This window comes from Hippoglossus hippoglossus, chromosome 2 (genome assembly GCF_009819705.1).
Source record: "Hippoglossus hippoglossus isolate fHipHip1 chromosome 2, fHipHip1.pri, whole genome shotgun sequence".
In the NCBI taxonomy this organism is placed as follows: domain Eukaryota; kingdom Metazoa; phylum Chordata; class Actinopteri; order Pleuronectiformes; family Pleuronectidae; genus Hippoglossus; species Hippoglossus hippoglossus.
Window position 1 is genome coordinate 5,039,876 of NC_047152.1, and position 16,390 is coordinate 5,056,265.

Sequence of the window (16,390 nt, forward strand, 5' to 3'; positions counted from 1 at the left end):
AAGAAAACGAGTCAGGCATTGGATCAATACACACAGAGAGGGATTTACTGACAGTGCACAGGCATATCCTGTAAGGTCCAGTGTCTTTGAATGACGTGTTCAACAACCATATCCGGCTGTAATGTTCCGAGTGTCTGCAAACTTTTGGTCATGTGACGTAAAAACCCAGTGGGAGTGGGATACTGTCAGCCATTATAATGTCTGACAGCTGATCCACCCATGAGGTGTGAAATATGTAATAATGCAAGTGGGGCATCATGTGCATCTGTTAAAAATTGTGTGAAATGTGTGATGCAAACATTTTGTGTGTCTGTGCAGGTGTGTGTGGACTTTGCTCAGGTTGCACTCATTAACAGATCTGTGCCTGCATGCAGAGGAGTGACCTTGTCTCTGCACCTCTTCCTGTCTTCCTCTTCCTGCCTCTCCATTCGCCACCACTTCATCCTGGTGTCTGCTTCTTGCTCTGTCCCTGCTGCTGCACCTGCACGGCCGTCACGTGCGACTGAGGCCACAGTGACCTCTAGAGGTTGTACACAGAAGGAAGGGGGGGGACAATGGTGCTTCTCTAACTGTACATTGCAGCTTTCCTCTGCAAGGACGTCCCACGAGAGGACGCTCTGCAAGCTCTGCACCCCTCCCCCTTGTAGATCACCTGAGTGGAGAACCAGGAAGTAAGAACTGCGGCAGATGTAGTGTCCTTCGATCGCTCACCTTCAACTTTAGACCGTCTCAGCCGCGCGCTTCTCTCATTCTTAGCAGAGCACAAGACAGCATCTGATGGGCAGGTGGCAATGAGAATCTGTTCCCTAAATGCAATCATGCTCATCTGACAGCAGAGGCACATTTACAGCTCATAGTAAAATGTAATGCGGCGTAGGGGTCTGCAGGGACAGACTCATCATCCTGACATCATATGTCACTGATCATACACACACACACACAGACACACACACACACACACACACACACACACACACACACACACACTTGCACTCTTCTTTTACCAGCATGATGAAATGTGTTATTAGTAGCAACAAAACATTTCCCTTTACAATACTGAACACATAGACAAACACTGACACACACACACACACACACATACACACACACACTCATATATAGAGAGAGGGGGGGGGGTGTCAGATTGCAGTCGGTGCTCCAGAGCGAGGCTGTGTCCTCCAGATGTCACTGTTGATGGAAAAGTACCATCACAGCCAGCGGAGCCTCACATCCTTCTCTGGGAGAAGGGATTATACGATTAGGCCGTCCTCACTTTCAATTTCTCTCCTCTGTCCCCTTCTTGCGTTCGGCTGCTCTTCTCCAACTGAAAACCTAAACTGCTGACTGGGACATTCTTTCAGCTCCTGCTGTGCACGCACAGAATGAGCTCATTGCACTTCACCGTCCCACGTTCACATATATACACCCACATCTCTTCATAAGCACAGGTGACCCCGTTTCCTTGTGCAATTCACTCTCCGGCCATCACTAAGCCAGATACACCTTACATGTGTAGCCCCAAAAACACGGGATCCTACACTTCCCATAATGCAACTGATCAGTGTCCTTGAACTGAAATTGTCCATGAGTGGCAAAAGCACGTGTGTCACACACATCACATCTCCAGTTCGAAACAAGTTACTTGTTCTAAATTAGTATCAAGCCAAGTTGCGATAAACCTGATGACATCACTATGACATCATTGGGGTTATTATAAAGCTGTAACTATAAGAATGTCAAGCTGAGAGGGGCCCTGCCTTTATTTGTTTAGCTGGTGAAGTGTCCCTTAAACCCCACTCTGCTCTACCTTCAGGCCAAATTCAGTGATGACAGAGCCACTTCCTATTGGTGGATGAAGACCATGAGATGCTTTTAAAGGCTCTGCATGCAGATAAGTTTCATGTTTTTTATCCTGTGAGGGTTTAACCAGTTTTTTTGTTGCCACCAGGCAGAGGTGGAGCTTCGAGGATCCTGTTGATGCCTTGTGTAAAAAAAGCTCATTTATCATAAGCTTTCAAGTTTTAATGTCAAGAGTACTTTTATAAGAATGTTCTTGTTTCAACGATTATGTTCTAACTTTCTTTTTAATCTACTGGTACGGGTTACTTACCTTCAAAAATAAGAACGCAGGGTATTGCAAAATGGCTGGCACCACCCTGACTGACCTTCATCACCTGTCCAAGGTCATGATTTTAAAGAAGGCCTGAACAATCCTAGACTGTCCTCACCACCCTACTCCTCCAGTCTGCCTGCCAAAGTGTCTGCAAATGATGGGTATAAATTAAATGCATTTACCATAGTGAGAGGAAAGAAACTCCACATCACGGGAAATAGCCTATTGTGCCCGAACCGCATAAAAAACCAACAATGCATTGCTGATGCACAAGTTCTAGTTCTGAAAAAGTGCAAACAGTAAAAGCACTGAATAAACCTGGGGATTATGGGATAGTGTTCATATTGCTCACAGAGGATTGAAAAGGCTCATAGTTCACATTCAGGGGCCCCAACGTTTCATTTTGTCTGGCTGCAGTTTTGTCATAGTGTTTAGTGTGATGGTTTAATTACTCACCATGCACGGAGCTGGGGATGATGCATTCAGGTGTGAATCACTGAGGAGAGAGCGCAGCACTGTGAACATGATCTCCTCTCCAACTGGATGGATGAGGTTATGCTGGTTCATTCTGTGTGTGTGTGTGTGTGTGTGTGTGTGTGTGTGTGTGTGTGTGTGTGTGTGTGCGTGTGTGTGCGTCAGAGCTGGCCACAGAGAACCTCAGTGAGCAAACACATACACACAGACACACACATAAACACATTCAGAGAGAGAGAGAGAGAGAGAGAGAGAGAGAGAGAGAGAGAGAGAGAGAGAGAACCACAGGAACTGTACTGCTCTAGTTTCCTGTTAAAGGAGAAATGTAAAGATCAGCACTTCTGCATCCCTGGCGAATGTGACACCGCTCCTGTCTGCATATAAAATCATGTGTGTGTGTGTGTGGGTGTGTGTGTCTGTACTCATTTAGTTAACTCTTCAGAAACAGTAGACCTCATGGGGACCAAAGTCCGGTCCTAATGAGGCAAAACGTCTTTTCTGAGGTCCTGGTTAAGGTTAGAAGTAAGATGTTAATTATGGGTTAGGGTTAGGCATGCATATTGGTCATGGTCAAGGTTAGGCTGTTTACAACGATAGCCAATAGAAAGTCCTAATAAGGATAGCTGACCAGAAAACCTGTGTGTGTGTGTCTGTGTGTGTGCAGAGAGAACTTCTCACAGGCTGTTCACACCCATGTGCACATTAGTGATGTGTGAGTAGATGCCTGCAGTGGCAGCACGCCTGCCACCTAGTGAAAGTCAGACTGCACTGCGTGTGACCTGAGAGTGGGACAAAGTGCTGAATTGCTGAACTGAATCTCAGATCTGCTCAGGTGGCCTCCTTCCTGCCTACCTACACACTTTTATATTCTATTAATAGATACAAATGTCCAAGCAGAACATAAATCTTTTTTCCAAGGTGCAGTGCAAGAATGAATCATAGAAAAAAAGAAAAAAAAACAGAATTTATACGTTCTCCATTGATTTATTTCTTTAATAATGCTCAAGTACCAGAGTGCATGTCCTTACTCCGGACAGTAGGTGGCAGCACGCGTCTTATGTGCTGGTTGTGCGACGCTCCCCATCGACAGAGAAGCAGCTGAACACCGAGGAGCAGAAGACTGAAACAAACGTGGAGGATTGTTTAACCCTCCCTGGGAGTTTCTTGTAGGAGCAGATAAAGATGGACGTGGCTCTTTATATAATCGCCGCTGCCATCCTGATTGTGCTCATCGCGTTCGTGCTGAAGGTGCGCAGGAAAACACAGGAAGGTGAGCTAATGCTAACACTTGTGCTAACAGTGTTTACCAAGCTGCTGCTCTGACGTGAGGTTTGTGAGACCTGCACGATCACCGGTGTCACGTGTACCTTTTAATGTTCTGGTAAACATTGAAGCACTGGAAGGAAACAGAGGGGATCGAACCTGTGAACTTTTCAGGCTACGTCAGCTTTGTGCTGTCAAACTACGGAAGCTGCAGTAGGACATCCCAATCGGGAATCCTCCTTTACTACAGCCAAGCTTATTCCAGTTCTAACTGTACTATACAGCAAAAGAGGAAGTGCTTTTAATAATAAACACTGAGTGGAATGAATACAAGTTCATTGTTTTATACTTTAAAATCTGTCATGTAATGTATTTCTGTATCAACATCAGCTCTATGAAGTCATGGTTAATGCAATAATATGATATGACTCTATATGTTGTGTGATCAGAGGATGAGGAGCAGCAGCGGGATGTCGTTCGGGCAGCGGGGCGCCCTCAGCTCGCGGCGGAGGAGCGAGGAGCGGGCATGCCTCGCAGGAGGAGGAACCTCGCCACGGTGATGGCCAACAGACGACCACAGAGAGAAGCTGTGGAACAAGGTAAACACCCGTAACCTGTGTCATGTCACTGGTTACGGCTTTTTATAGTCACAAAATGCAAGGGCATGTGATCTATATGATGTGTGCTGTGGATTTCAGAGGAGGAAGATGTGGAGGGAGAGGAGCCGGAGCCGGAGCAGGAGCAGCAGAACTTCCAGCTGCCAAAGGTTGGAGCCAAGAAGCAGAGGAAGCTGGAGGAGAAACAGGCCAAGAAAGCCCAGAGAGAGGTGAGAGAGATGCAGTGCATGCTGAGCTGCTCACACTGGGAATGTGACAAAATGATGGACACTTGTATTGAACTGGGTTTTTACTTCCAGTCGGAGGTGGAGGAGAGGGAGGAGAGGAAGAAAATGCAGGAGCTCAGGGAGCAGGAGCGACGGCATGATGACGAGAGGGAACGACGGCTGGAACAGAAACAGGTGACGCACTCGGACCTCTCGACGACTCTTTTCTCCTTGTGTATTCACGACGAAGAGACGTTGACTTTAAAACTGTCTGTGGTGGCGTTTAACCGCAGGAGGAGGAGGAGCAACGAGCCAAAGAGGAGCAGGAGAAGCGGGAGGAGGAGGAGTACTTAAAACTCAAAGCCTCCTTCACCGTAGAGGACCAGGGAGAGGAGGAGCAGCTCACTGAGGACCAGGTCAGACTGTTTTTAAATTTGTACTCAACAAATAAGCATGTGTATAAAATATGACATAATAAATGTTTGTGTTTTATTCTTAGTCCCGCAACCTGCTGCAGGAATTCATTGATTACATCGAGGTGAGACTGACTCACTCTACACTCTCCAGCCTTTACTGACGTATGTTAATATATTGAAAATAATAAGTCCCTCCGTCCTGCAGAGCTCTAAGGTCGTCCTCCTGGAGGACCTGGCTTCTCAATTCGGGATGAGGACTCAGGATGCGATCAGCAGACTGCAGGACCTGTTGGCTGAAGGCTCCCTCACAGGTGAGTGTGAGCAGGGCTGATCTCGATGTAGCTGCACAGAGTAAAGACAGAAACGTGAGCTCTCATGGTTTGAATCAAGAGTTAATAAGAGAGGAATGTTGCCTTGTCTTAGAGAGAATCCCTTCCTTCCAGAATGTGAGCCGAGCCTCTCGCTCATGGCTCTTGGCTTCACTCCAGATCCACTGTAGCCAAAGCAGCTCTTATCTCTGAAGCCTACTGTGAGCTGCGTTTTCATCTGAAGCCTGTGAAGCAGGAAAAAGTTAATGCTCCAGTTTCGCAGCTCAAATTTATACAACACAGGAAATACAGAGAAATGAAGGTCTGATGTCGACAGTTTGTGGTTAACTTTTTCTTCAAACGTGTGGTTTTTGCAGTTTGAGAGCAGGACCTATTGATTTCACGTTCAGATTTTGTATAAAAATGTGTATGTTTATACAGTATATATTTATATTCAATACACACATGTATAAATGTATGTTGTAATTTGCTGGTTTACGTTTCCTGCAGGAGTGATTGACGACAGAGGGAAGTTTATCTCCATCACTCCAGGGGAGCTGGACTCCGTGGCTCAGTTCATCAAACAGAGAGGCAGAGTGTCCATCACAGAACTGGCTCAGGCCAGTAACTCTCTGATCAACCTGACGCCTGAGAGCCGCAGCTCCGCCTGACTGCTGCAGGAAAAATCTGGACTCAGATCAGTGTGAAGATTTCGCCCGACAATTTGTGGACAGCGCGTGCTGCTCTGTTCAGCGTCTGGCTTCTAATATTATTATCTGCTGTGCTTCAAGTACAGAAGAGATGAGATGTCAGGCTGCACATGAACCAGGACTTATGTTTGATAAATAAAACAAAATAATATAAACACATACTGACACACTATATGCAGTGTGTGACATTAAAAAATTCATGAACATTTGAAAGCAAATACTTGCTTTGTTGCATCTTGTCTGAGTTGGGTCTTATTAGTCATGTGACTTTTATGGTGATGTCATCTAACAGAGCATCACCCCTCCCACACGAAGCACATGTCTGACACCTACGTGGTGACCCCTGGAATCGATTCAGCACTTCCTACAGGATGCAGTTTTCAGAGTGCGCTGCTAGATCACTGCTTTTCACATGCGCTTATATTAATGTGATGAGTCAAACATTTGCACCGTTATTTAAATGTAATTTTATTTGCATTGATTCAATGAATATACTCTGGTATTTACAGTTAACTTAAAATTTATTACACCTTCTAATGATGAGACAATGAATTTAATCAAGATCTCTGAGTGGGTCTCAGAGCCAGAGGCCGACTTCAGCTGGACGTCTCCTGTCCTTGATCTTGGACTCTCTGTTCAGTCTGTCTCTGTTTTCCATCAGTTATCTCCCACGTAGAGGTGGCTCCTCTATCCTGAGAACAAGAAACACACATCAGTCTCACAGTAAACATGGAGGGAGATGCTAAATTTTCATTTGGATCAGAGCCACCGCGGCATACCTTTATCAAAACACCCAACGGCGCCAGGTCCTTTCTGATGGTGTCACAGGCTTTGAGGAGAGGGTTTCTGAGGGATGCTGTGGCGGGATCGTTCCGATGAGCGAGTGCCAAAGCTCTGACTTCGCTTCGGAAGTGAGTGAGCTGCTCCACGACGCCCTGCAGATTTCCAGAGCCGCTCGCCACTTCAGCCTGCTGCACATGACGGCAGAGAGAAGAAACGTCCGGTGATAATCTGACAAAAAACAAAGCTGTCCCACTAACAAGTGCAGTGTGTGGATCCTAAGCCTCATATACACTCACTGAGCACTTTATGAGGAACACATGCTGATTCCAAACTGCCTCAGTGGCCTCCAGAGATCTCAAGATTGCAAACAATGTGAAGTGTGAAGAGTTCAGAGGGAGCTCGGAAGACGGGATGGATGGATGGATGGCCAGTGTTAGTGTAGTGTTCCTAATAACCTACTCAGTGAGTGGGTCTTTCTCATGTGCACACATACACCATCTCCCTGCCAGATGAGAATCTCAAAATCTGCACATCTGGATATTTCATCCACATGTTCTCACCGTGCCGTGCAGCAGATCGATCCCGAACATGTCCAACACCTCTCTCATGTAGCTCACCATCGCTCCGAATACTGCAGGGCTCCGAGCCACTCCGTCAGCCTGAGTGCGCACACACACACACACACACACACACACTTATCATTGCTATATCACTTTTAAATTGCCTTTGGTGATAAGCTTATTTGCTAGTCAAATACACAGTAGGACTATCTATCCAACTTTTTAATGGTAACGACCCCACAGTCTTTCTTCTAGCAACTCCCCTTGAGGACAGGTGTTACGCTTTTTAACTCCACTACTGGTTGTCCATCCTGCAGAATCAGCAGTAACCTTTATTCTCTTATGAAATCCCAGGAGAGTCACGTGTGCAGTGAGACAGAATCTTTACCGTGGATACAGGCTGCAGCTGGCGGTTTCCATGATGAACCAGATTCATCACAGCGCCGATGGCTCGCTGGGTGTCGAAGTCATCTGCCAAAGCTTTCACCACACTGGATTTAGTCTCAGCCAACCTGAAGAAACACGATTTATAAATAAGAATACGGAATACATCTCGTTCATCACAGGAGACACATTCAGGACACAGGTCAGGTGTGAACAGATGAGCTTAACGCTGTCTGCTTGTGATTGGATCTCTCAGGACGGATGTTTAGGCCTGAAAAGAGTGAGGAGAAAGCAACTACCTCTCCCAGAGAGAAGCTTCGTGTACAGGGGAACACTGCAGCTGACCCCGCATGTAGGCCTGAGCATCATGGAGGAAGGTGGAGATGGTTCCCAGAGACGTCCGAGCCTCTGACATGTTGTTGTCACTGTAGTCGATACCTGAGGAGACACCACCGGAAATCAGGAACATTCTACTGTTCAGACAGGACTTCATTACTGTGGATGACGGGGGGGGGCTGGACTGTGCCCCTGGAACAATGAGCTACTTTTATAGTCAAGTACATTACATCACATCCAGTACTAGAAAAACAATTCGTAAGATAATTGATTAATTTTGCATTTAAATCAAATTTAAGGTTAAATAAATATTCCTTATGGTGATACGCCTTGAGCAGCGGGTCTTGGCTCGACCATCTCATTCCCCTACTCTCTCATCCTGTTCCCTGTCTCTCCTTCACTTGCAATATCTAAAAGGTATAGGCCCAAAAAAATATATATATAAAATTATTTATTTCGTACCTGATCTGTATTTCGTGATAAGACAAAACATCCGGAATTCATTGGCAGAGTACGACTGCAGGAAATCCTGATGGAGGACAAACCAAACAGGACTGTTAGAAATACAGGTCCTTATTATCACAGCAGTTACTGGGGAAAGAAATGATCCACAATGACCGTACCTTGATGGTGATATAGTTCTTTAAAGATTTGGACATTTTCTCGGCACTGCCTTTGAGGTGCAAGTGTCCTAAAAACAACGACAAGAACAAATCAGGCAAACTCTTCTTGGAAACAGAAACACGGAGTAGATTAAAGTCATGATCTATTAGGGGGGGATATGATCACTCAAAAAGTCTCAGAGTCCTTTCCAAAATGTTCAAGCTAGGTTTGTCCTTGTTCAGAAACAGAAACGAGGATTTCATCAAAGCAGAATCTCCTTCAGAATCAATGTGGACTTACCCGAGTGGAGGAAGTAGTTGGCCCACTGTCCACACTGGTGATAGGCTTCACTCTGAGCAACCTCGTTCTCGTGGTGAGGGAAGGCCAGGTCAATGCCTCCAGAGTGGATGTCCAGCTGACTCCCGAACACACCGCTTCAACCAGCACAGAGACAAGCACACAGTTAACTCACTGGTCTGACAGGTTCCAAGAGACTAAATTGAAACATCTGTATTATTATTATTATTAATCTAATGACACGTTTGAAGCAGACGGGTTATTATGGATCCAAACCTAGCGATGGTGGAGCATTCAATATGCCAGCCAGGTCTCCCTCTGCCCCACGGAGATTCCCAGTAGGGTTCCTGAGGTCTGGACCGCTTCCACAGAGCAAAATCCCTGGAGTCTCGTTTGTTGGAGCTGCCTGGAGAACCACGCAGTTTGTTGTCCATTAGTAAAATGTGTCCATACAGTGAACTCATGCAGGACAAGCAGGGCCAGTAATCACAGAGTCGGGGAAATGGACAGAAATTCTCAATTAAGAACCCAAATTCAAATCTCAAACCTGAATACGAGTATATTATGTCTCCTTCTTCTTTCCTATAATGCATTGTAACAAAATGACTGACACTCCACTCACCAGGTTCTCCATGAGAATCCACAGCTCCCGCGAACTTGCCGTAACGATCCCCGATGGACCGAATGTCAAAATACACATCACCTGCAACCAAAGCCGTTCACAAATGGTCACTCGGGTGCTGTGGAGATGGCAGCCATTCAATTCACGAGTTACTTATCATTCACCTTCTTTTGTGGCATAGGCGTGTCCATTTTGGATGATGCCTTCGATGAACGCGACAATATGATGCACGTTCTCAGTGACTCTTAAATACACTGCAGGAGGAATCACCTTAAAAAAACAACAACAGAATACAAACACACGTTTATATCAAAAGAGAGGTGCGGTAATAACGTACGTGAGTAGTATGTTGTGTTTTTGCCATGTTGCAAAGTTGAGTTTTAACATTCTTAACTAGGAGCAGTAGTGAGGAAATGATTCTTTAACAAAAATAAACATGAAGCATGACAAACCTTTAAGGACAGCATGTCCCTCTTGAATTCCTCCTCATACATTCTGGCTATGATGGTTGGAGATACATTCTCCTACAAAGACAAAGATTTTCTGAATGAACACACTTTTATTTTAATAACTGACGGCACCAGGCAGAGACAAGAGAACTAAGAATGTCATTGCATTGATAACTTCCTATTTCTGCATCTGACAATAAGTCTTTGAACCTTGACCTTTTGAACCTTGAACCTAAAACCAGCAGAATCACTGGGAATCGCATGCCTGTGATCTCACCTCCCAACCTCTTTTGATGATTTTGTCATCGATGTCAGTGATCACCATGGCATGGATGACAGTGGTCCCAAAGAGCCTGGACAGGACCCTCTGCAGGATGTCAAACCGGACATACGAGCTGTGACAGCACACACACACACACACCAAGCTTTTTAAGACATTTACTGAATGGTTCTCGTACAAAAAACAAAGTTGAGAGTGTGAATGTTTACCAGGCGTGACCCAGGTGGGCATGGTCGTACACGGTGGGTCCGCAGCTGTACCTGAGAACACCAGTGTCAGGTTATCTGGATCTCTCTGCGGGTTTAAAGCAACATGGATCACATGTGGATGTTTCCCTACCAGGTAGCTACTCCCTCCGTGGCCACGACCAGCGGCTCCTTCTGTTGGGTCAGGCTGTTGAACGTCTTCACGCCGGTGTCAAACCCGGCGGGTTGAGTCCACTTCTTCCCCGAGACACCGCAGCGGGGTGTCTGTGGTCCGGCGACGGTGCCCAATGCCCGGCGGAGGAGCCTCGCCTCCCGCAGCACCGACCGCACCGGGTGCCCCCACATCATGACAGCTGGCTGGGGGCGAAGCGGCACCAACACCCTTAGCTTAGCTTGGCCTAGCTGCTTGTCCAGCGTTGGCAACCAGCAAAACAGTGAGTAAAAAAGTTTGAATTTAAGCTATTTAATTTGATTTAGTATAAAAATGTTCAACCTCCATTGACACATGTTCCCGGAGATATTTACTATTACTTTGCTGTCACGCTAATTCGCGTCGCCGCCGCACGTCTCGCGAGACTCCGATACCGGAAGTGTTCACGCGTATCATGTGATCTCGCTTCTCCAGGCACACACACACACACTCTCTGCTCGTGAAGGCAGCCATGGCCAAATAAGTGAAGCGACACTGTGAAGGTTTATCGTCTCGAGAAGGAGGAACGTCGGCTTGGTCCCGCGGGAGGCTGCGGAAGATGCAGAACGTCATCAACACGGTGAAAGGCACCGCGCTGGGAGTGGCGGAGTTCCTCACCCCGGTGCTGAAGGTAAACCCAGCAGCCCTGCAGCAGCTAGCTTGTTGATAGGTGGTGGCTGGTGGGAGCCGTCAGGAACGCGGCAGCAGTAACACGCCTCACACCGCTTGTTTGTGTCGCTGTCATTCGGGATCAGGAGCTAATGGGTTGATCCCGCTGATTGTGTCCCGTCAATGCGACACCACGAAACCTCTGTTGACAGTCAGGTGCTAATGTTGCAACTCGCCTCTGATGTGCTTTTTGGTTTTTAATCACAGGAGTCGAAATTCAAAGAGACCGGAGTCATCACGCCAGAGGAGGTGAGGACACGGTTGAGACAGATGTGTTTTTTTAGTGGCTTCACCCATCACACAGCTCATCAGGAAGTGTAATACATATGTGTGGTCACTTCTGTTTGTGTGCTAGTTCGTTGCAGCTGGAGATCACCTGGTTCACCATTGCCCCACATGGAAGTGGTGAGTTTCCCTTCCGTACATAGTTTGAATTCAACATGGCTTGTTTGTTCCCCTTATGATGAGGATGACTTTCAAATATCTGGTGGTCTATACGTTGCTCCTCTCACACTTAAACAGTTGTGGGTTCATTTTAAAGCCAGTGCTTTTCAGTAACAACACTAGAATGGCCCTCAGTCGAGCACATACCTCTACCAAGGCCCACAATTCCCCTTAAATTCAATCAACAGCTCTAAATTACACACACAGATATCAATCCCCTCAAGATTCACACTCAATTCTCTGACAAATCAACACAAATGTTGTAAATTGCCCTATAAATCATTGCAATGTCAAAGAAAGTGGTAATCTGGATCCATAACAAAGTTTATCGAGTTTTTCCCTGACACCATACTGCATCCCTACCAAGTGAACAGACGCAGATGAACACACAACATCCTTGGCAGAGGTAACGACGAGCACCAAACCTATGGCCGGAGAAATAATAATAATATGTTCCTGATTCCATCTCTCTGTAGGGCCGCAGGAGAAGAGGTGAAGGTGAAGCCATATTTGCCGCAGGATAAACAGTTTCTCCTGACACGCAATGGTAAGAGGTGGATTTGTTTTCTGATTCTTCTGTCACTTGTGAATTGAAGACTGTCCCCTTTTACTTTTTCACATTCTGTGTTCAACCCGTCGTCCCTGTGTGCTCACTCTGTTCGTGGTTTCAGTTCCCTGTTACAAGCGTTGTAAACAGATGGAGTATTCAGACGAGCTGGAAATGATCATAGAGGAGGATGATGGAGACGGGGGATGGGTGGACACTTACCACAACTCAGGTCGGACTCAATATCTTTGTCAATATCCATACTTTACATTACATTGTTATTGGTTGGAAGACTTAATGCATTATTACACAATTTGTATTACAAGTTTCTAAAGATGATCCGTTTCATAAGGTTTGTTAGGAGCCACAGAAGCTGTACGAGAAATTTCCTTGGATAATAATAAGGTATGATGTCTGTATTTTTTGTGTTGAAATCAATGTGAAACCAAAAGCTTCCAAATGTACAGAATTCACTTTCTTGGTCGTCTCGAAATGATTTGTGACCTTTTTTATTTTACCCAAATCTACAAACGGGTTCCTTTTTAATATGATTTCCTGCAGGACAGGAATATGAACGCCAAATCTGCAGCACGCGTTGCTAATGATGACGACGAAGATGAAGATGGAGAAGAAGCAGCAGACATGGAAGGTATTCATATCTCACTCACATCCTGGCACTAATGAAGCAACCTGACACAGGCTGCAGTGCAACTCATGACGTCCTTCACGTTGTCTTTTCAGAATACGAGGAAAGCGGCCTGTTGGAAACAGATGAGGTGATGTTCTGCAGCACGTCATGTGTCTTGTGATGTTATGTCTGTGATCATCAGTCCGACTGATACTTGACAATTTGCTCGTGTGCAGGCGACCCTGGACACCAGCAAAATGGTAGAAACAAAACCCAAAGCAGACCCTGGGAATGAAGACGACATCCTTCAGACTAGAACATATGACCTGTACATCACATACGATAAATACTACCAGACCCCTCGACTCTGGCTGTTTGGATATGATGAAGTATGTATCTGGTGTGACTTCAGATAGTAAGTAACTAAGAAAGTAATGTCTTACTTAAGAGGAAACTCTTCGGCTCTGTTGCGGTGTCTCCCAGGACAGGCAACCGCTGAGTGTCGAACAGATGTACGAGGACATCAGCCAGGATCACGTGAAGAAGACGGTCACCATCGAGAACCACCCGCACCTTCCTCCACCTGCCATGTGCTCCGTCCACCCCTGCAGGTGAGACACTTTTGGTTTCACCATCATTATTGTGGGTTTTATGTCGATCCAGTGCGTTTTCTGGACTCTGCAAACACCCTGGTGGATCCAGGCTTTTTTGTCATTGTGAGATAGGGCATTTAAAACCATTTTTTCTTGATTTTGTAAGACAATAATTCGTGGATTGGATGAGAAAAACCTAGGCATATTTAGGGAAGTGATATTTGGTGCAGATCCAAATAACAAATCTGTATCTAGTTTCACTTAAATGCAGTTTCATAAGGGAATTGTTGACTCTTTAAGTAACTATTCAGTCTGAAACTGTGACTGTGTTAATAAAAACATTATTTCCACCCTTATCAGAAACACTTTGAGAAGAACCTGACTTAAGTTTTCCTTTCAGACATGCTGAAGTGATGAAAAAGATCATCGAGACAGTGGCAGAAGGCGGAGGAGAGCTCGGCGTGCACATGTATCCTTTTCATACGAATTACCTTTGACATATGCAACAATTCTGGTTGATGGTTATTAAGATAGAGGGCACCCTTTATGGAATTTGTATGTTTGTAATTCTAGTTTCTCAGGTGTTGTAACTTTGTTCCATGTTCCCACGTGTTTCTCTTAACTGTGACTTTCAGGTATCTTCTGATTTTCCTCAAATTCGTTCAGGCCGTCATTCCCACAATAGAATATGACTACACGAGACACTTCACCATGTAGCTTCATCAGCGTGCCGCTTCATCTATTTTAACATCTTGTACATGGGGGAAAAGATGGGAGATTGTGTATGGGGTCTGCTCGGGTTGCTGCTGGTGTGTGGAGTGTTTGTGCTGCTCTGAGAGACTTTGTGTGGGCGCAGGACACAGGGAACGTTCAAGGCATGTTTCTGTTAAAGGAACAGTCCGATGTTTTCGGGACACAGGCTTGTTTTCCATTAAAAAAAGTCAGAGAAGGAGATTAATATAAGTTCCATCAGTTTGTGTCCAGTACAGAGATGGGTGTGTTTTGTCTAAACAGTTTCATGTTGTCTTTTTACTTAACGTAATTAAAAAATCAACAAATTTGGATATATTTGTTTGAGTTCTTACTTTGTGTTCTTCCCACTTTTGTGTATAAAGCTGACTAGACTAACCACATCCTAAACGTATCTCCGTACCAGACACAGAGAGATGAGACTAACATCCATCTTGTCACCTGACTCTGCTTTAAGACTCCAGACAAGGCTGTGTCCTTAAAGCCGGATTGTTCCTCTGATATTTCTCTGCAGGTTTAATGTTGTGACCACCGCACCAAGATCGTGTTAAGAAGATTACAAAACTCACCCCATTCCGCACTTATACTTCCCTGCTTCAGAAAAACGAATGAGCCCTGGTTGTTCAAAGTGTCTGTCCATTGAGTTTGCTTTTGCGGGCCAATAAACACAGAGCAATGTCAGCATTAACTTTGCTGCATCCAAATGATGAATGTAAGTCCAGTACCCCTTTTGCTTTTAGCTCTGTGTTTGGTCTCCACCGCCTCCTGAAGGAATTGTCTGCTGCTTGGAAGGTGGTGGACACTGGCTGTTTAAGACAATTTTCCCAAAAGATGATGCTGTCAGATATATTAATATATATATACATTGTATCTGACAGCAGCATTGATGAAAGATTCTTGATTATTGACCGTTGCTCCCATGCTTTACTGCAGTGATTATTATTGCTTTCATTCTTATGGTCTTTGCAGGATTCATGTCATCAGCCCCTCTCATGCCAGTTTGTCTTAAATCTTCATTCTCTGAATGTGGCGACGGACGGTTTACTCAGCTCTGCAGCTTGTGTCGGATCAATGAGACATTTTTTTCAGCCCTGCTTGTACAAGTGTGAAGAATCACCCATGACTGTGTCTGTGTGAAGGTTGACAGTGACCTCGGATGTGCTGCACTTTCACAAAACAACCAGATTTGTCAGTGGACATCTGTAAACCCTTCAATGAATTTCTGGGCTGTGTCGTTCATCAGATTGTGGATTATAATCTGCATTTGGCTCATTACAGTGACATGTTTCTTACAGCACTTACTCAACTAAATACAATAATAAGCTTCAGTGATTCCTGCTTTTATTTCCTTGTCTGTTGGTGGGATAGAATACTCTCTCTGTACCGTCTGTTGCTCCAGTGTCCAGATCTAACATGCTCAGTGGTAACACATTTTAAACTAATGCACATTTATCAATAAAGAGTTTCCCAAATATTGTATACAGAAGGTTGTTTCTGCATTTATTTATTGGGATGTAAAATCCTCTCTAGTTCCTACTTGTTGCCATATCTCCTTCATAATAAACACATGGATCTTAGGTATATGCAAAATGTATTTCTACATTTATTCATTTGTACATTTCTGTATCTGTAGACTGAATTATTCATTTGTTTCTTCCTGCATTTCTACATTTATCAATCAATTTCTACATTATTCAGTTATTCCTTCATGTCCGCCTTCTTGAACTAAATACCTACTCTGACAGGCAGCAGTGTCAAAATCTGTGCAGTGATTTAACTGGCAGCCAGTGAAGGGATGCAAGGATTGGGTGTAACAAACATAATGAACAAAGCGGGGAATTAAAATCAGGATTAAAAATGCGAAAAGCTAAATATTACATTAGAAAGTGTGTTAAGAAAAACATCAAGGAACATACACCATCTTCTAATGAACTACTCAAGA

At 44.9% G+C, this 16,390-nt stretch overlaps 3 protein-coding genes across 4 annotated transcripts; 2 read left to right on the forward strand and 1 right to left on the reverse strand.

The window, feature by feature from the left end:
- Positions 1-3,641: 3,641 nt before the first annotated feature.
- LOC117776211 (DDRGK domain-containing protein 1-like) lies at positions 3,642-6,244 on the forward strand. The gene is made up of 8 exons (XM_034609909.1): positions 3,642-3,857; positions 4,300-4,449; positions 4,549-4,676; positions 4,767-4,868; positions 4,967-5,089; positions 5,173-5,211; positions 5,295-5,400; positions 5,908-6,244. Exons 1-8 carry the CDS (start codon positions 3,770-3,772, stop codon positions 6,066-6,068), a joined length of 897 nt encoding a protein of 298 aa, XP_034465800.1. The 5' UTR covers positions 3,642-3,769; the 3' UTR covers positions 6,069-6,244.
- Positions 6,245-6,559: 315 nt separating this feature from the next.
- cars2 (cysteinyl-tRNA synthetase 2, mitochondrial) lies at positions 6,560-11,166 on the reverse strand. 2 transcript variants are annotated; one of them, XM_034609887.1, is made up of 15 exons: positions 10,761-11,166; positions 10,631-10,681; positions 10,419-10,536; positions 10,145-10,216; positions 9,857-9,962; positions 9,693-9,773; positions 9,347-9,476; positions 9,074-9,207; positions 8,794-8,861; positions 8,633-8,699; positions 8,134-8,272; positions 7,839-7,962; positions 7,451-7,549; positions 6,887-7,078; positions 6,560-6,799 (listed from the first exon to the last, which is right to left on the reverse strand). In XM_034609887.1, the coding sequence occupies exons 1-15, from the start codon at positions 10,973-10,975 to the stop codon at positions 6,704-6,706; spliced, it is 1,692 nt and encodes a 563-aa protein (XP_034465778.1). In that variant the 5' UTR covers positions 10,976-11,166; the 3' UTR covers positions 6,560-6,703. The 2 variants fall into 2 exon arrangements, with proteins under 2 accessions (XP_034465778.1, XP_034465785.1); XM_034609894.1 differs by having other exon boundaries at positions 6,887-7,075; positions 10,761-11,159.
- Positions 11,167-11,217: 51 nt separating this feature from the next.
- Positions 11,218-15,136, forward strand: atg3 (autophagy related 3). Its single transcript, XM_034609922.1, is given in 13 exon segments — positions 11,218-11,448; positions 11,694-11,735; positions 11,842-11,891; positions 12,407-12,477; positions 12,602-12,709; positions 12,830-12,882; positions 13,044-13,076; positions 13,078-13,126; positions 13,219-13,253; positions 13,342-13,494; positions 13,589-13,716; positions 14,099-14,167; positions 14,334-15,136. Coding segments are annotated over 13 exon segments (945 nt in total). The 5' UTR covers positions 11,218-11,376; the 3' UTR covers positions 14,416-15,136.
- The last annotated feature ends 1,254 nt before the right edge of the window (positions 15,137-16,390 follow it).

What these genes read in the sequence shown, in the direction of transcription:
- LOC117776211 (XM_034609909.1), top strand. Translation starts at nt 3,770, where the DNA reads ATGGACGTGGCTCTTTATATAATCGCCGCTGCCATCCTGATTGTGCTC. An exon ending in CCAAGAAAGCCCAGAGAGAG is followed by an intron (nt 4,677 to 4,766) that starts GTGAGAGAGATG and finishes TTTTACTTCCAG; the next exon opens with TCGGAGGTGGAGGAGAGGGA. An exon ending in AGCAGCTCACTGAGGACCAG is followed by an intron (nt 5,090 to 5,172) that starts GTCAGACTGTTT and finishes TTTTATTCTTAG; the next exon opens with TCCCGCAACCTGCTGCAGGA.
- cars2 (XM_034609887.1), bottom strand. Translation starts at nt 10,975, where the DNA reads ATGATGTGGGGGCACCCGGTGCGGTCGGTGCTGCGGGAGGCGAGGCTC. An exon ending in TATCACGAAATACAGATCAG is followed by an intron (nt 8,273 to 8,632) that starts GTACGAAATAAA and finishes GTGTCTCCTCAG; the next exon opens with GTATCGACTACAGTGACAAC. An exon ending in AGCTGCAGCCTGTATCCACG is followed by an intron (nt 7,550 to 7,838) that starts GTAAAGATTCTG and finishes GTGCGCACTCAG; the next exon opens with GCTGACGGAGTGGCTCGGAG.